This window comes from Amblyraja radiata, chromosome 2, assembly GCF_010909765.2.
Source record: "Amblyraja radiata isolate CabotCenter1 chromosome 2, sAmbRad1.1.pri, whole genome shotgun sequence".
NCBI classification, from domain to species: Eukaryota; Metazoa; Chordata; class Chondrichthyes; order Rajiformes; family Rajidae; genus Amblyraja; species Amblyraja radiata.
The window spans coordinates 98,903,137-98,923,847 of record NC_045957.1 but is presented as its reverse complement, the minus strand read 5'-3'; the positions used below and the strand labels follow the sequence as shown (position 1 = coordinate 98,923,847).

Here is a 20,711-nt window from a genome sequence, read left to right as displayed (position 1 = left end):
AGCACTCAAATTACACTAGTCAACACGATACTCAAATATCTTGATCCCATGGCTCAACCCTGCAGTAGAGGTATAATGTATAGCATTTGTCAAGCAACCTGCAGGGTTTCAAATCTAATCTAAAGGTGTTTTGCAACAAATTAAGAATGAGGGAAATGCTGATTGTACAAAACCACAAGCAAAATCTTCAGGCACTTCTGAATTGACTGAGGCAAGAAATTTGCAGGTCATCATTTCGCATTCAAGGCAAAGATTGTGATGCGATCTCAAGTCAACTATTTAAAGGGCTGATACAGAAATGCACCTGAGAGCCACAAGCTGTTGGACTTGGTGTAAAACAGCGGCAGTACCTATATTTAATGACATTACATGGAACATAAAGTGCTGGAGTAACTCAGCAGTCAGGCAGCATCTCTGGGCATGGATAGGTGACGTTTTGGGTCCCTTCTGCGGAAGAATTTTCTGTTCTGCGCAAGATTTCAGCATCTTCATAACCTTGTGCCACCATTTTAATGACACTACCCTAGATTTTCTGCTGCATGCACTCAGGAGTTGGATGGGCAAACATATCCCCTGCAATGGGAAACCTGTGCCTATCACCCAGGATGTATAACTGTATGTAGCTGAGGAAGAATCTAGCAGATCATTGTACTCTTGTGATTTATTGAGCAAAACATGCACATGTAGTTCTTTTCCTCAAACCTGTACCCACTGCTGTTAATTTCCAATTCTCATAAAATGAGATAAATTCATCTAATAATCACTCTCACCAATGCACCATCACCAGTAGTGTGACCTTTATTTACTCAGAGCTCTGTTTTTCCTCACACCCAGCAACAGATGGGAGCACAAAATGAAAGAGGGAAGGTCATTTGCAGATGTATTATATTTCATGGATGCAGCAGAGGCGGGCCTTGGGGATAAATCGTGCAGCTTTAGCCTTTCAATGTACAGCAATTCATAAATGGCTGATGACTGATTTTAAAATTCATTTACTTTTAATTCTCTGGTCACAGAGTTCAAATGTTAACTCTATTTTTCACTCTGCAGATGCTGCCTGATCTTCTCAGTATCTCCAGAATGTTCTAATTTTATTTCAGATTTCCAGTATCTCCAGTTTTTTTTAAACTATAAGATTAACACGAAGACTTTTTTTTTGTCAAGGCTTACTTTGCCATGACTAAATCTTATCCATTTATTTTGGTTCAATGGGAAGACAAAGCGGCTGTAGATCAATGAGTTCCCCATCTCATCAATATCACTCAATGGATGGCCATGCACCAGCATTAATATTGGCAAATCCTTTGAAACAGTTGGCTGGGCTTTTGTTCAATGTTTTTTTTTTTTCATTCACAAGTAAGGCCAAGTGGACAATAACAGTGAGACTAGCTATGGTGATTCCATGCTGAGCAATACAACTATTTCTAAACTCTGCACAGCTGGACGCAGATATCAAATCCCATGATCAATAATTCTAAAAATGTTTTGAGTTTATTTTGGTATTTCTTGCAAGTCCATTTTCAGAATCTCTTTTTGTTATATTTAGTCATCTTATTTTATCTCTGTTACTGGGTCTTGTGTTACTTTATGTCGTTTTACCTATTACCTCCACTATAATAGTTTATTTTTCGGCATCTAAAATGTTTGCTTCTTTGTCCTGTTAAATTGTTTCTTGAACACTTATTAGTGGTCTTCCAGCAATTTACTGTTTAACACATTTGTCCAGTTCATAAGGAGATCATATGTAATAGGAGTAGAAATAGGCCATTTGGCCCATCAAGTCTACTTCACCATTCAATCTTGGCTGATCTATCTCATATTTTACTGTAAACACTCTCTCTCTCTAAAGGCATGCTAATGTCAGCATAATCGGAATCTAGAATTCCAGTTGTTATTTAATGCTTCACTTTCAAACATTTAATTGAACTCTGCAACCATTATTAAATAAATATTCCAGCAATGTTGGATATGATCTCAACCTGGATCAGTACCAGTACTTGGTATATTCCGGAGGGCAGAATGAATAACAACTGACACGCAGGTTGCCTGGATCACGAGAGAGATTTATTACCCAACATTCCCTGCTTATATTGAACACCAACTCATTAACATATACATGCATATGTATGATTACATTACAGTACTTAAATTTAAAATGGCCTCAAAATGCGATTGCATAACATCTGTTATTTAGACATAACAAGAGCTGAATTGATTCCCACATGGTAATTGATACATGAACATATAGAAACTATTATAGCCCTTCTCAAATTTAGTTACTTACTGATCTATGTCTCTTCCTCACGTCTGCTTCGTCATGGCACGCCACCCGTGACCTTAACCAATGAGTCCACAAGAGACTTAATCTCGATGCAGACTTGGGTCAAACAAGGCTTCATCAGCACCTCCATTCTTCTCTCTGCAATGGTGTAACTCACCAGCTTCTCTCAAGAATGGACCCAATCTATAGATCATATAGCAAGCTTAAACTACAATAGCTCCATTCTTGAGAGCTTATAATCATTAAAAACAGAAGTAGTAGACTACTCCCCCCACCCTTTCCGTTAATCACTTCCTCATCTGTGACAGAGTTGAAGTACAAGCAAAGCATTCCTGATGTTAAGAGATCACTTCAGAAGAAGGATATTATCCCATGCAATTCTAACCACCACTGGAAAAATGAAGTTTTCATCATGCCACTTTGGGAGCTTTGCAGGGCTCATGTTGTCGACCTCTCCGTGGTGAGCCCTGTCAACTGACCTCAGTCAGGCAAACGACAACAAACAGAGACAGCAGCATGCGCCTTTTTTAGGGCGGGCATCTACGGATGTCGAACCGGATGGCATCATCCTGCTGCAGACTTCTGCTACCTCAAACGCAAGAAGAAGAAGGGAACTTTGCAACAATGACTGGTAACGCAAGTCAGCATAATCAAGTGCATCATTGCATTCCCAAAGAAGATCATACTGCCCCGATGACCCATAGGAAACACTTCAAGGTTCAGCAGAGAAGCAGTCACAATTATGACACTATCTCCTTAATGTAAACTGTTTAGCTTACCCGATATGTAAGAAAGCTTAATATCCCCCATCACTCTAACACCAAGCTCACACTTCGATCATAGAACTCATATAACCCCCTTCCTCACTTCCCATGTCTTAAATAACTTACTCTTTCTTAATTTGCTTCAATAATACCTTTACTGTGGTTACCTGACTGCGATAAACATGACTCCATCTTGTACATTTCCTTTAGAAATCAATGTTATTTGTTGCATTGTAAACGACTCCAGGGTTTCCTTCAGTAGAGAAAGGGTTAATAATGGTGTGTAATATTTGGATTAATAATTGTTACATCAGCCCTGTTCCCACTTGGCAGAATTGGCACAAAAAAAAAGGAATTCAGGATGGATAATGAGTGAAGCAAAATTGAGTATCCTGGAGCCACCCTCTGGGTAGCACTGAATGGTAATCTAGGAAACAAATTATATTCCTGTTAAAACAAATTATATATATTTTTCCACATTGCAATTTCTAAGTTGTTTTGAGGTCCGCTAAAGTAATTAGAAAACCTTTAAAAATAAAACCTGCACCACTTGGGATTGTAATGTGGTCGCTCTTAAAAACTCCAATAAAAGGAAATTTAATTTTTTTGCCACATCAGGAGGGCTTTGACATATTGAAGCTGATACAGCAAAACTATCACAAATTTGAACATTCAATCTGTAGGAGTACAAGATTCAGTTTAGAAAACTTTTCCCATCATCAGTTTTCCGACTCAGCAATAGAGTGTCAAGAGTATTGTGGAATTGCAATTTAATAACTGACTGGCAAATAATCGTATAGGCCTTTGGCAGATCGGTTGGGAAAGCATCAAGGGCTGGAGTGTTCCAGCTGGATTTAAAATAGAACAAGAGAATCTCTGGTATTGTGGAAGTGCTGTGCTAGGAAATAACCCCAAACTGTATGTTGATGATAGCTTTCAGTGTTTCTCCCAGCCTGTTAACTCGTGTTCTACTGCTGCTTAGTTTAGTTTAGTTTAGAGGCACAGTGCGGAATCAGCCCCCTCAGCCCACTAAGTCCACACTGACCATCGATCCCCGCACACTAACACTATCCTACACACTCTAGGGACAATTTACATTTATACCAAGGCAATTAAGGTACAAACCTGTACGTCTTTGGAGTGTGGGAGGAAACTGAAGAACTTGGAGGAAACCCATGCAGGTCATGGGGAGAACGCACAAACTCCGTACAGACTCATAGTCAGGATCGAACCCGGATCTCTGGCGCCATAAGGCAGTAGCTCTACTGCTGCGCCACCATGCCGCCCTGCTGCTGCTTCAGTTTTTAACAGGGTAGAAGCTGATAAATATTTAGGGGATCGAGGATTTTGTTTTTTGGAATGAGGGAGGAAATCAAAGCACCTGGAGAGAACCCACGCAGTCACAGGGAAAACATACAAACTACATACAGACAGCACCCGTAGCCAGGATCGAACCTGGGTCATTGGTGCTCTAAGGCAGCAACTTTACCACTGCGCCGCCGTGCTGCTTTATCTATCAATCATAGTTTTGAGGTACCATAATGATAACTTCCACAGCCGACAAGAGAGAATTTCAAAGATTTGCTACACTCGGTGAAGAAATTTCTCTTCATCTCGATCCAAAACAACCTACCCCATATTCTGATACTGTGAGCCCTAGATGAAATCAAGAGACAGGGGAAATATCTACCTTAGCCCATCTACCCATGTAACATTGAATGAGATTTCCTCTCATTCTTCCAAACTCCAGAGAATAAGGCCGTCTTCTCAGCCTCTCCACATAAAACAAAATGTGTGCTCCTGGAATCAGTCCAATGAATATTTGCTGCAAGCATGTCATCTTTCTTGATAAGGAGACAAGTCTGTACACAGCACTATAGGTGTGATTACAATAAGAATCTTTTTATAGCTGTATTTAAATCCTCTTGTAATAAACATAGACAGAACGTAAAACAGTACAGTATAGGAACAGGCCCTTCAGCCCACATTATTCATGCTGAATATGATGCCAAGTTAAATTAATCTCCTCGACTTGCACATAATCCATAATTCACAACATAATTCCTCATAATTCACAACTCTTCAATCCTCACACCTCACATCTTCTGCCTATTCCTTGCTGACGTGTGTCAAACCATCAACCCCCCCTCCCCTTATTGTATCCACCTGTTACCTGTATCCTACCTCTCTTCTCTTCCTGCTTTCTCCCCCTCCCCACCTCCTCCCATTCCCTTGCACTTAGTCTGAATAAGGGACCCGACCCAAAGGTCCCCTATCCATGTTCTCCAGGGGTGCTGCCTGACCCATCGAGTTACTCCAGCACGTTGTGTCTTTTTGTTTGCCTATCTACAAACCTCTAATGCCACAGTGGTGTCTGCCTACCATCACCCCAGGCACCTACCTCTCTAAATGCAAAATTCTTGTCTCACACCTGAAGAATGATTCCCACCCGAAACCACCCATCCTTTATGTCCAGAGATGTTGTCTGACCCGCTAAGTAACTCCAGCACTTTGTGTTAATCTTTGGTATAAACCAGCATCTGCAGTTCCTTCCGACAAATCTCCTTTAAGCTTTACACTTCCCATAATAAGCTACATGCTCTTGTCCTTGACATTTCCACCCTGGGATGAAGGCAATTTCCCCTCCAAATTACTTGTCGTACCTGGAGGATGACCTTCAGTGACTTGTATGGATGGATATTTCAGTCCCTTTGAACTTTATCATTGTACAATATCTCGCCATTTACAAAATACTCTGCTTTTCTGGGTTTTTTTTTGCTCCAAAGCAGATAGCTTTACTGATTTCCACTGTATTTTACATCTGCTATCTTCCTACCCTTTTAACAAGCTTGTCTCCCTTGAAGTCTGATTACATTTGGCTCCTGACTCACAGTTCCACCCAGTTTTGTTTTAGAAGCAAATTTGGAAATATGACACATAGTCCCCATAGCTAAATCATTGATTTTGATCACCATTAGGTGGGGCACAAGCTCTATGGTATCTCATGGGTCAGGCGACCAGCCTGAGAAAGATCTGCTTATTTCCACCCTTTGATTTTTCTATAATAAGTAATTCTCAATCAACGTCAGTACATCAACTCAACATTGCTGAAAAATCTGTTAGGTATGACCTCAACATATCATTGACATTCACTTGTACCTATTTTCTGTTCCTATCCTTTTTTATCAAAAAGCATTTTGAAAATTCAAATACATGACACCACTGGCTTGTCCTGTCTATCCTACTTCCACATCATCAACAACCTCCAATAGATTAGTCAAGCACAATTTTTATTTTATAAATCCAGTCTGATTCTGCTCAGATCAATGGGAAGCTCATTGAAGGCGAGCTCTCCAACAAGAGTAGGGTGACACCAGCAATGGCTGCCTCGCCAACAGTCTGTCTGTCCTTTCCTTCTTTGTGTTTTAATTGTATGTTAAATGTACATTTTTTAGTGTTCTTTAGCTTGTTTTATGTGGGGTGTGGGGGGACTTTTTCTAATCTCTTACCTTGACGGAGATGTGATTTTTTTTCCCCGTATCGTATCGCTGTCCACAGTGCGGCCTAACATCAGGGAGTTGGCAGCCTTTGCTGGAGACCGATTTTGAGAGCTCCTCCATGGTCACCTGCGGACTTACAATCGCGGTGCTCGCAATCCCTTTGCCAGGGGTCGACCTCGGACCAACCATGGGTGCTTGCGGACTTAACATCACAGAGCCCGCGGTCTCTAGTCAGAGACCGACATCGGGAACTGCAAGCTGCGGGAGTTTCAACTGTCCCGAAGCGGGAGTTTTGATTGCCCCGACACAGGAGTTTCGATCATCCTGACGCGGGGGCTTCGACTGCTAGCTGCAGGAGCTTCGATTGCCCCCGACGGATGGTTCGACTGCCCCGACTGCGGAAGAATAAAGAGGAAGAAGGTTGGACTTTTTTGCCTTCCATCACAGTGAGGAATGTTGGGAATCCGCTGTGGTGGATGTTTATGGTAATTTTTATGTAGTTGTGTGTCTTGTTGCTCTTTTTTCCGGTTTGCTGTATGGCAATTCGCATATCACTCTACGTTAATTGGTACATGTGACAATAAAAGACCTATGAAACCTTTGAATCAAGAACCAGATGTAGGTTTAAGGTGAGGGGGAGAGATTTAATCTAAACCTGAGGGGCAACTTTTTTTACGCAAACAATGGTAAGTAATGGAACAAGCTGCTGAAGAGGGTAGTTGAGGCAGGTCCTATCACAATGTTTAAAAAATATCTGGACAGGTACATGGATCGGAGGGATATGGGCCAAACACAGGCTGGTGAGACTAGTGTAAATGGGGCATGTTGGTCAATTCGGGCAAGTTGGGCCGAAGGGCCTGTTTCCATACTATGAGTCTATGACTTTGGTGCAGTTGTGGAATGGGAAAGTTTAACCAAAATGTTGGAGCAATGTTGCAGCCTTGTTCGCATGGAGGGTGGGTAGTATGTGAATGCATCATGTGATATCATAACTTATATGCCACCATAACTTGTTGCTGAAAACTTTCAGGGGATTTAAATCTTGAGTTCAACTTCTACCTGAATTTAATCGATTTACAAAAGCTTTGAAGTTCTCCCTGCAGTCCGTTTCTTAAACACCTTTACGTTTTGCGCTTTTTTTGACAGCCAAGTACTTTAAATGCCATTTATTGCATTGTAGCAATGATAGGCAACGATTTGATAAAAGCGGTTAATTACATGACAAGAGAAGCATGCAGCTACATAAGAGACACGGAGAAGCTGATCGATGGGGCAGGTCTGTCCATGGTCATGGGAGGCTTTTTATAGGAAAAAAAAACTGCATGACATTTTTATCCATGTGATGATTTTTCCACACGTCGGTCGTCGTTGTTGGCCCAAGAGTAACTCGGGAGTGGAACTTGGTAACTCGGGAGAGGAACTTGGTACATCACAGAAATGAGAAGTAAACGGCAAACTTAGACATACACGTGGGAACTCGTTTAAACTCGTGAACATAAACTTGGAATCTCGTAGACAACCACGAGTTTGATTTTTTCTTTCACTCGGGATCACTCGTGGGTGGACTCGCACCGTGAGACAGGGCCATTACTACCTTGACAGCACTTAACCAGGCGAGAGTGAACCTGCTCTGCCCTCTCTACAGAACAACCGCAAGATGCATCAAGTATACTGGACGATGGCGTGGGCTGATTCTTCTGGCAGTGCTGGCTGCTGCACCACCAGTCCGCATGGAATCAAACACCTATCTCTTGCTTCTGCATGCTTACCTACGTAAACTGAGTTTGTGCACGTCCCACATCATAAACAATAGGACCACTCTGGGGCTAGTAGAGGCAGGGCATGCTATCCAAGCCCCAAGTGCTGAAATGGTAGCAATACGAACTGTCACCTTGCAGAATCGCATGCCCTGGACTTCCTACTAGCCGAGAAAGGTGGGACTTGTGCCATCATAGGGAAAGAATGCTACACTTACATCCGGATGCCAATGAAAACATTACAAACCTGGTGCCCACATGCTAGAACAAGTTGAGGCCTTGAATAAAGTTGGTAAACAGTTGCACGAGGAGGCCTCGGAGAGCGCATGGTGGAATTGGTGGTTCGGAGGTTGAGGGCATATTATTATGCAATTGTTGGTGACATCACTTCAGAAATAAATATTATCCCAGTTCTCCCAAGATGATAGAATATTCTTTCACATGTACTTTCTCAGGATTTCATATCAGGGCTTGAAATTGCCGATGCATTCTGATATTAAAGTCACAATATTGTGATGAAGTTTTGAACCATAAAATTCAATCATCAATACCTCTTTTCGGGTGCTAGAAACCCTCTTGGGCTAACATCGTTGTGTAGTGCGCAATATTCTGGTGAGTGTCGAACACCATATTATTCCGGATGTCAGTGCTCCAAATATGCAGATTGCGAGGGAGAGTGGGAGGGGATGCGAGTGGTATTCGCAAGCTGAATGGGGCATTTGCTAGGATTGGTATTTGAAGTTATAGCCACTGACTTTAACCACATATGCAAGGTCAGAGCATCACACAGGCCCTCCAGCCCACGGAGTCTATGCCAACCATCAATCACCCAGTTACAAGAGAGGCTTCAGACTTTTGCTTTGTACTACCAGTGATTAAAAAAAAAAAATGTTATTGACTTTTTTGGTTTCTTGTGTTTTCTATGTGTATTGTGTTTACGGACCTGTTATGTTGCTGCAAGCATTTATTTGGCCCATTCTCGGTACAGTTATGCAGCTTTGGAATTTTCTATGCCAGAGAATTGTGCAGACTGATTCATTAATTGCATTCAAGTCTGAAATAGATTTTTAGTCATGGGGGCAATCAAGGGTTAGGGGAACTAAAAAAAACTGGTGGAGAGACAAAATCAGAACAGATAAGTTGAATGGTTCATCAGGGTATATGGCCTACACATGCTCTTACTTCTTATGTTCTTACAAAGACACAAGTCATGAATCTATACAGTTCAGGGCCTGTCCCACTTGGGCGTCATTTGCGCACAATTTACGCATCATCATTTACGTGTCGCCGCGCGCGTGGTGCGCATTACGCGTGCGTGGTGACGGAGGCAGTGACGTGCGGTCGCGCGTGGCACCCCAGGATTTTGGTATGTACAAAATCTTTGCGCGCCATCTGCGTGACGCGCAAATAATTCCCAAGTGGGACAGGCCCTTTCAGAAACAGGCCCTTTGGCCCAACTCGTCCATGTTAAGCAAGTTGCCGAACCGAACTAATCCTAATAGCAATGGCCTATGCCTGGCTAATATCCTACTAAATCTTCCCTCTCCGTGTATCTGTCCAAGTGGTTTTTAAATGTTATAATTATACCTGCCTCTATCACTTCAACTGATAGCTTGTCCCATGTATGCATCATGTTGTGTGTGCAACATTTGCTGCTCAGGTCTGTTATAAATCTTTCTCCTCTCACCTCAAACCAAACTTGGTTACAACTCCCCTACCCTGGGGAAGAGACTGTGGCAATTAACTTTATCCATGCATTTCATATACCTTGATAAGGTCACTTCTCAGCCTTGTAGGCTCCAGGGAAGGAAGCCCTGGCCTATCCAACTTCCCCTTTTAACTCAAACCCTTCATTTATCGTAACATTATCATAAATCTTTTTGACACCCTATCTAGTGTTACAACATTCTTCCTTCTTGCAAGGCATCCCGTATCATACAAGGCACTTCAAATGTGATCTTACCAACCACTGCAACCACGGGACAGATGACATTTTGGGTCAGGACACTTCTTCAGTCCCTTCACATATGCTGCCTGACCTGTTGAGTTCCTCCAATACTTTGATTTTGCCCAAGATTCTAACATCAACTGTTTCTTATGTCTCCAAGTCCTATTCTGGTTAGTGTTACCAAAATGCAAACCTCACATTTATCTGAATTAAACTCCATCTGCCATTTCTTGTCCCATTGACCCAGTTAGTCAAGATCCTGAATAATCTTAGATAACTTTCACTGTCTAGTACACCACCATTTTTAGTGTCATTCGCAAACTTTCTAATCATGCCACCTACATTCTCATCCAAATTGTAAATGTAAATAACAAATAACAGTGCTCTCACCACCAGGTAGCCTCCAGTTTGAAAAGCAATTCTCTGGTACCACCCTGTGTCTTTCAGCTTCAAACAAATTGTGTATATAATTGAAGGTACACAAAATTGCTGGGGAAACTCAGCGGATGCAGCAGCATCTATGGAGCGAAGGAAATAGGCGACGTTTCGGGCCGAAACCCTTCTTCAGACTTCATATAATTGGTTAGTTCATCCTGGATCCCATTTGATCTAAAATTCCAGATTTGTCTAACAAAGGCCTTGTTAACGTCCATGAAGACAACTGTCCTCATTAATCTTTTTGGTTACTTCATCCAAAAACTTGGAATCTGGGAAGTTATGAGCGTGTCACCCATATGCTCTTCCCATTGACAACTAAGCCTTGTGGTCGGCTACAATCTTCAAGATTAGGCACAGCCCTGTCCATTCTCCTATCGGACTATCCACATACTAACTCAAAAAGGGTCGCCACCATAATACCTTCTCACGTAATGGAGAAGCAGGATGCCTTTTCTCACATCCATTCGGAGGCTCTGATCATGATCCCATTTGACTCCTTTCAATGCCTCTTCCAGAGCTTCCTGTTGAGAGCAGCCGTTCTAATGCCACAGGCCACGCCACAAGTTAATACTTCACGAGGGACACCCTAAATTACATTGAGTTCAGGCAACCCCTGCATTACAGGATGGGGCATAGTGGGGGATGGTTGCATTGCTAGAGAACAGCCCTTATACAATATTCTGAAAAACAAATCTACATCATCCGTGCTTGCGCCAAGAAATGCAAGATTAAAGATAAATGGGGGTTTTTTCACATATAAATTCTATGAAATTGAATTTTATTCAGTATTTCAAATTTTTGAGTAGTGATTTGTGCATTCTGTCACAGCAAATTTCTATTACGCAAAAGGATGTTTGGTGACTACAGTATATAACCAAGCTATAAGGCTCAGGAATCACATGAAAATTGCTTCAACATGTTTAAATCACTAATTGGTATAGTCACAGCAGTGGTTTATTTTGCAAAAAATGTGCCTTGCGGTTGGTTATACAGTATCAATATTAACATTTCATTGTGTACAAAGGGAACCTAAAATGGGCCAAGGCCAAAAAGAATTAGTGAATTTATTGCAAGTAAATATTAATGACAATCTGATAAATGACAGGCAATATTAAATACAAAAAGCACAAAAGATGGCAGATGACATTGGAATCTACTTCTTCCAGAGCAACAATAACATATTTCATTTTGATAAGTGAAAGTGATGCAAGGTACAATTGCATCACTAGAACTAGTTATTTCTTTCCAAAGCAGTACAGATTTTCTTTGAATATTTATCTGATTGCTTACCATTTTTCTTGTAAAACATGATGTCCCCTTTGAATTCTGTCTTTTCATCCAAACCTTTGTCAATTTGAAGAATTATTTGTTCATTTGTTTCAGCGCCATATAAAAACTTGCAGCTGCAACTCTTCTGCATAACTTCAGTGCGGGCAAATCCAGTGAGTTCACAGAAGCCATCTGAGCAGTAAACTATAGGGAACCCCTTTGCCACTTGGGCATTTGCAAGGATAAAATTGCTATCTAGAAAAGAACAGAGATAAGAGTAGATTAGAAATGATAGGTCTTTATCACTGCTGTGTTTGCCTCTGTTTTAAAGTTGTGAATTAACATAGAAACATAGACATAGAAAATAGGTGCAGGAGTAGGCCATTCGGCCCTTCGAGCCTGCACCGCCATTCAATATGATCATGGCTGATCATCCAACTCAGTATCCTGTACCTGCCTTCTCTCCATACCCCCTGATCCCTTTACCCACAAGGGCCACATCTAACTCCCTCTTAAATATAGCCAATGAACTGGCCTCAACTACCTTTTGTGGCAGAGAATTCCAGAGATTCACCACTCTCTGTGTGAAAAATGTTTTCCTCATCTCGGTCCTAAAGGATTTCCCCCTTATCCTTAAACTGTGACCCCTTGTTCTGAACTTCCCCAACATCGGGAACAATCTTCCTGCATCTAGCCTGTCCAACCCCTTAAGAATTTTGTAAGTTTCTATAAGATCCCCCCTCAATCTTCTAAATTCTAGCGAGTACAAACCGAGTCTATCCAGTCTTTCTTCATATGAAAGTCCTGACATCCCAGGAATCAGTCTGGTGAACCTTCTCTGTACTCCCTCTATGGCAAGAATGTCCTTCCTCAGATTAGGAGACCAAAACTGTACGCAATACTCCAGGTGTGGTCTCACCAAGACCCTGTACAACTGCAGTAGAACCTCCCTGCTCCTATAATCAAATCCTTTTGCTATGAATGCTAACATACCATTTGCCTTATTCACTGCCTGCTGCACCTGCACGCCTACTTTTAATGACTGGTGTACCATGACACCCAGGTCTCTTTGCATCTCCCCTTTTCCTAATTGGCCACCATTCAGATAATAGTCTACTTTCCTGTTTTTGCCACCAAAGTGGATAACCTCACATTTATCCAAATTATACTGCATCTGCCATGCATTTGCCACCTCACCCAGCCTATCCAAGTCACCTTGCATCCTCCTAGCATCCTCCACTGCCCCCCAGCTTTGTGTCATCCGCAAACTTGGAGATGTTGCATTCAATTCCCTTGTCCAAATCATTAATATATATCGTAAATAGCTGGGGTCCCAGCACTGAGCCTTGCGGTACCCCACTAGTCACTGCCTGCCATTGTGAAAAGGACCCATTTACTCCTATTCTTTGCTTCCTGTCTGCCAGCCAGTTCTCTATCCACATCAATACTGAACCCCCAATACCGTGTGCTTTAAGTTTGTATACTAATCTCTTATGTGGGACCTTGTCGAAAGCTTTCTGAAAGTCCAGATATAACACATCCACTGGTTCTCCCTTATCCACTCTACTAGTTACATCCTCGAAAAATTCTATAAGATTCGTCAGACAGGATTTACCTTTCATAAATCCATGTTGACTTTGTCCAATGATTTCACCACTTTCCAAATGTGCTGTTATCCCATTTTTAATAACTGACTCTAGCAGTTTCCCCACTACTGACGTTAGACTAACTGGTCTGTAATTCCCCGTTTTCTCTCTCCTTCCCTTTTTAAAAAGTGGGGTTACATTAGCTACCCTCTAACATGATACCTCAGAAAATTGAGTTCAGCGTTTAGTTTAGAAACTGCTTGGAAACAGGCCCAACAGCCCACCAAGTCCTCGCCCACCATTGAACATCTGTTCACACCAGCTCTGTGTGATCCCACTTTCTCATCCACTCTTTACTTATTTGGGACAATTTACAAAAGCCAATCTACATACCTGCACATCTTTGGGATGTGGGAGGATACTGGATCATCCAGAGAAAACCCATGCAGTCAAAGGGAGAACATGCCAATACAAATTAGAAACAAAAACAAGACAGTGCAGGAGCAATTCAATGGGTAAGAGAGCATCTGGGGATGGAATGGACAAATTACATTTAGAGTCAGGACACTTATTCAGACTGAAGAGTCCAAACCCAAAATCGCACCAGTCTATTCCCTCCCAAGACGCTGCCTGCTCCATTGAGTTCCTCCAGCACTGTTGCTAAAAATTCCAGCATCTACAGTTTCTTGTGTTTCTAAAAATATAGAACTGTTTGATGAAAAAGACCATGGTCAGTTAAGGACAGGCAGAATCTATTGCAAGGAAACCAAAATTAATTTGGCTATTCACATAAACAGACCGAAATGTTAACTGTTCCTTGCCCTGCTGAATAATTCCAACATATAGATTTTATTTCGCATTTCCAGCACTTGCAGCATCTTGCTTTTACATCAGGATTCATCTGATTTATCTCCTTCTATTCCCATGTTACAAGAATGAAACTTGTGGATTAATCATTGGAGCCAACCTCTCTGCACAGGGACTAGATATCTAACAATTAAGCCTCCAACTCTGAACCACTGGTTGCTCCCAGACCTACCACATGTAATTGTTAGGGATTGTTAGACATCCTTCAGGAATTATGTGAATAGCAGCATTAATGCAAACAAGAAGCAGCCTTCAAATCAAATAACTATTCAAATGTAAATTACAAACAGCAATCAGTTTTGAAATTAAAAGTAGAGGTTTATAAACAAACAGTATTGTTTCCAGAGCACATAACCTACCCACAGCAGCAAGCCGCTGCAGAGATATGTTTTAGAAATGGAAATGACCACGAGATGGAGACAAACTGCTGGTGCTGGAATCTTGAGCAAAATGCAGTACTGGAGGAACTCAGTGGGTCAGGCAGCATCTATGGAGGGAATGGGTCTGGACCCATCTTCAGAGTACGAGATGTTCTCATATCCATCAGGCAATTGTAAGACAATGGGCCTGTTAATTGGCCTACATCAAACCAACGATTTCAAGTCAAGTCAGATTTATTCGTCACGTGCACATAAAGTGCAGTGAAATGAACTTGCCAGCAGCAATACAATTAAAAAACACACAATCTATATTACTAAAAGTCTGATCTTGACCGCTTTTGGCCCACTGTGGTGCGATTTCCGAGAGAACGCCGCCACCTACAGCCGTCATCTTTGGCCACCTCGCTCAGAGCCCCCCTCCGCCTTCCGGGACCGGAGGATTTTTCCCATCGATGAAAAATCAGAGATATATTAATGTTTAAAAAAAATTCCCCATTCTCTCTGCTGCCCCGCTGGCGGCAGGGGGGAGGGACTATAAAACCCGGAAGTGTAGTCCATCACTCGGTCTTTGCCAGACCCAGGAAGCGAGAGGGTCATGGCCGCGAATAACACTGAACGCACGTCTACTCCACGGTGAGTCCCCTCGATGCGGCTGCAAGGTGGCTGCTGCCCAATTGTTTGCCTCGCCTTTTTAACAAGTTTGTGTTCACAAAATGAATTTTGGTTGTCGGGTGGCTGCTGCCCAATTGTTTGCTCGCCTTTTTTAAAAGTTTGTGTTCACAAAATGAATTTTGGTTGGCGGGTGGCTGCAGCCAAATTGTTTGCCTTGGCTTTTAAAATCGTTGCGACAGTTGGCTGCCAGCCAAATAATCCATTCGGCCCACAATGTCTATACTAGCCCTCTGGAAACCAGTACCTTCGGCCCGCAACAACCATACTAGCGCGACAGAAAGTCCCCCCCCCCCCACCTCCCCCCGGCGAGCAATATTGGAATTGGTGGAGAGGTGGAATATTGCGTTGGTGACCAGCCCTCCCATGTGATGCTGGGACCCAACGGGTCCCACTTAGTCTAGTACACAATAAAAATGTAACACAAACATCCACCACAGCACTCATCACTGTGATGGAAGGCACAAAGTTTAGTCAGTCCTCCTCCATTTTCCCCCGTGGTCTGGACCAGAACCCTCCGCAGTCGCCGCTGCGGGCGGCCAGATGTGCAGACAGGTAAGTCCTGAATCGGTGCTTCCCTACCGGAGACCGCGGCTTCAAGATGGTATAGGCCACAGGCTCCGCTCCGGATGGAAAGTCCCCGCCGCGCCTGCGGTTAGAAGTAGGCCGCAGGCCAGCGGTCGGAGCTCTTCTCCGCCAGGGTCCCCACCGAGGGATCCCAGGCTCCGGATGCCGCGCCAGCTGATGCTCCGCAAACTGCCGCTTCAGGCTGCCGCGGGCTAGCGAATGGAGCGCTCTCTTCCGGCGACCCCAGGTGAGGGCTTGCCCGCTCCGCGATGAAAGAGCCTATGCTGCGTCCGCTGCTAAAGCCCCTGGTGCTTCTCCGGGAAAGGCCGCACCGATCCTTTGTGTTAGGCCGCGAGGGAGGCGACATGGAAAAAGTTGCCTCTCCATGGAGGAGGCGATCGAAGTGGTTTCCCCCTTACCCCCTCACACCCTCACACCACCCCCCACACAAGACACACTGAGAAACATTAAAAACACACATGGGACACACTAAAAAAATAAAAAAAGTAGAAAAAACTAACACGCTGCCCTACCCTAGTTTCTCTCCTACCCTAGTTCTCAGACTTGTTGCGCTGTCCATCTGATTAATTTTAATGTTTGTATGCCTCGTTGTCAGCTTCTCAGCCAAGAATTAACTATTCCCTTGATCATCTGCTTTGATCTGTTGTTTTCACACCGTATCCTTCCATATCTCTAGTTTCCCTCTCCCTTGACTCAGTCTGAAGAGGGGTCTTGAAACGTCACGCATTCCTTCTCTCCAAAGATTACTCCAGCATTTTGTGTCTACCTTAAGCACTAGATACCTTCAGCAAAATTAGTTTTGCTTCCTTATGACTAGACTGCTGTGTCACTGAGCACATCAAACATGATTATTGGCATTGATGTTTGATCAATAGTTAGGACATTTGAGTACCCAGAGAGTCAGCCCTCACAACATTAATGCTGGAGTAACTCAGCGGGACAGGCAGCATCTCTGGAGAGATTTACTTCGCTCCAGCTCTTCTCTCCAGAGATGCTGCCTGTCCCACTGAGTTACTCCAGCATTTTGTGTCTATCTTTGATTTAAATCATTATCTGAAGTTCTTTCCTACACATTTTGTCTGCTCCAGTACAAAATCTCCTCAAGGTATGTCTACTTTGAAGTTCTCCTCCTCTCTCCAATGAGATTTCAGCAACATCCTCTCTCACTGCTCCCCCTCTGTGATTCCTCCTGCCCTCCGACTATGACTACGTTTTAACCCAGACCTACAACCACAGCCATATTTGTATTCTCTGTACTTGCCTGCACCTCCATCTTCTACCTCGTGGATTCCAGCTCCGGTCCCAGACACACCAGTTCGGATCCAACCCGGAAAACCCATTCCTTCTCACCAGAGATGCTGCCTGTCCCACTGCATTACTCCAGCATTTTGTATCGATCTTCAATTTAAACCATTATCTGCAGTTCTTACCTACGCATTAATTTGTGGAATCTGGGTTCTGTCATCAGAAGCTTTTAGATGACACCTTCCCAGCAAAGATGTTCGAACAATCAACAATATATTTTCAGTTACAGCATCTCCCATTATAAATATGTAATTCAATGGAACCATTTGACAGACTGAAAATATTGAAGTAAACAATGTCACTGCAGCTATTGAAGTTGTTCTGAATCATCTGCTTTTATTTATTCCTAAAAGTTTAAAACTAGATTTAAGAATCTCTAAAACTTTGAGTTTGGAGAGAATCTACTCAGAGGGTCTCCAAGAGAATGTTATTTGTCATGATGAATAAAGGCTTTTTACATCTACCTGTTTCAGTATACATGTGGCTGAGTCAAGGTCAGTCATGTCTCAAAGTAAAATATCACAAAATGTTATTTTATTAAACAAAAAATAAGTCGAATAGATAGTTAAGCTGCATTTTCAACATGAATAAACATTTACTAACAGTTTTTTTTCCTGGTAAAAATCTAGCCACTTTTTAAAAACCTTCATTCTTGATTTAAGGACCTGTCTCTTAGCAGCTCGTACGAGTAACGGTAGGTACTTGGGAAATCCGGTAAACTTGTGACATTTTTTCAACTGTGAAAAATGTCCACGAGTGAAAAAATACTCGATGAAAAAAATTGTTACTTTTTACTCGTACGAGCCGCTACGAGAAATCCACGAACTCCTACGGACCCGCTACGGACATTCTCCGAGTTCGAATCAGGGGAAAACTCAGGAGAACTCTTGAATTACCTCGTAGAGTGCAACTGGGCCTTTAGAAGGCTCTACCAAAGATTAAATGTTTTTCCATTCGAAGGTGACATAATTTGAGATCTGTTTTCTAAATTCTGCAGCCATTCGTTTCCCCACCTGAATTCCCTCAGGACTCTACTGAGATCAAGATAATGCTGATGCCTCCGAGAGCAATTTCAAAAAGAGAAAGTTAGCAAAATTCCTCATGCCTTAGGATAAGGCATGAAGAATCACAAAAATCTACTTCCTTAAAATGTATGAGGTAAGAACAATTAAACGTTGATTTAGCCCAACTTCGCCAATTTGTTTTGCATTTAAGAATATATTCTTTGTTCTGACTAAATATTCTCAGCAGTGATTTAAGAGATATTGTGATAAACTGTTTTACTGTTGTGGACCACAGCATCAATAATTTATGAAAGAATTCAAGAATTTGTCATCACAAATTCAATGAATGAACATTTTTTTAAACATTTTTTTTAAGGTGCTTCCCTAAACCTCTGCTCAGAAATTAAAACAGAAACTTATTTGTGACAGATGCAGAATTTCAGAGTCTATTCCTGATTGAAAGATACAGCATGAAAACTGGCCCTTCTGCTCATTGAGTTACGCCACCCATTGATCAACCATTCACACTCTTTCTATGTTTCCCGCTTTCACATCTACTGCCTACAAACCTGGACCAATTGACAAGAGGACAATTAAACCCGTATGTCTTTGGGATGTGGGAGCAAACCGGAGCAGCTGGAGGAAACCCACATGGTCTTAGGAGACACTGTAAACTCCACACAGACAGCATCCGAGGTCAAGATCCAACCTGGATCCCTCGCACTGAGGCAGCAGCTCTATCAGCTGTGCAGCCCTGTAAACTGTTTACTGTAAAATAGTTTTGCATGCTTTTCTGTAGTGATATTGCTATGCTTAGATGCAGTACTGACAAAACCAACAATATGGTGATATTGCTGTTAACTAACAGAAAAATGGTGCAACAAACATATAAATAGCTACATCTCCCCATAAATGCATCAACTCCTCCCAAATCTAACACTCACCACCACCAACATACTAGGAGCTATTGTCAATGGCCAATTAACCTGCTAGCATTTGTGAGGGGAAGGAGGGGTGCGGTGGGGGGGGGGGGGGGGGGGGGGGGGGAGGAAATGGAGTACCCGGAGGAAGCCAACGCATTGACAGGTAGAACTCTAACGACAGCACCGGAGGTCAGGATTGAACATGGGCCTTTTGTGTTCTAGCCGCTGCACCACTGTGCCTCCCACTTCTGACTAGGAGATTGTCAGCCAGACTTTGCACTTCTGAAAGTGGTGTGATGGTCACTGTTGGAAGTACATTGTGGGGGAAATGCAAAAATGTCCCTTTGGAAGAAAATACAAAGAAACATGTGATCTCAAAAAAATTCTACGATGCTGTGGGATCTTTGTTACTCCATGTCACAGAAGGTCAAGAGAATGCTGTCACTTATGGGAGAACCTAGATTTAATGGTAACTGGTTAACAATAAGGGGTTGTTGATTTAAGACAATGAAATTATTGTGTTTTATTTTCTCCCAAAGGATCATCATCCCCACCCTCAGTTCCAAGCAATCAAGACGGCATAGTGACATGGTTGGTAGAGCTGTAGCCTCAGTGTCGGAGACCAAGGTTCAATCCTGAACTCGGGCACTGTCGGTGTGGAGCATGCACATTTTCGTTATGACCGTATGGGTTTCCTCTGGGCACTCTAGTTTCCTCCCACATCCCAAAGATGAGCAGGTTTGTAGGTTAATTGGCCTCAGTAAATTACCCTTAACTCTTAGTGTGTGTGCGCGAGTGGAGGCGAAACTGGGATAACATAGAAGTAGTGTGAACGGTTGATCGATGGTTGGAGTTAGCTCAGTGGGCTGAAGGCCACATTTCTCTGCTGTATATTTTAACTATTTTTTTTTTAAATCTTCATGTGATCTTCTGGACAGTTTCCATCATTTGAAGAGAACCTGCATGAAATTTTGCAGCATATGTTTCCAGCCTTTGGAGCCGAGCTTCTTCACCTTCACATGGCCTTGGGCTAAGGTGTGCGCGAGGCATGAAGGAATGTTTAGTTATAGATCTCCAACTGGTATGCAATGTCACCAGCGGCATTGACCTGCTGTCTTACCCTGTACATCAACCTCACGTGATCATATGAAACAGAATGTTTCAGAAAGGAAAAATAACTTAATCACATTATATGGACAGTTAGTGCACCCAGTGAACAAACACATTCATGCATGATTATTTCACAATGTCATTAGGCAATGAGCTACTTGAAAAAGAGACATGGCTGCAAAAGGGCCAGGGCTGGGAACTGAATATTCAAGGTATACATCCTATCGAAAAGACAGACAGGTGGGCAGAGGGGGTGGGGTAGCTCTATACAATACAATACAATACAATTTATTTGTCATTTGGACCCCTTGAGGTCCAAACG

General features: G+C 42.6%; 1 protein-coding gene across 1 annotated transcript in view; it reads right to left on the bottom strand.

Moving 5' to 3' along the window:
• kcnh8 (potassium voltage-gated channel subfamily H member 8) overlaps nucleotides 1-20,711 on the bottom strand; it is a 397,801-nt gene that overhangs the window by 245,902 nt on the left and 131,188 nt on the right. Inside the window, exon 2 of the mRNA XM_033039823.1 lies at nucleotides 11,979-12,212. Within this exon, the coding sequence (XP_032895714.1) occupies nucleotides 11,979-12,212 (234 nt within the window). The remainder of the gene's footprint in view (nucleotides 1-11,978; nucleotides 12,213-20,711) is intronic.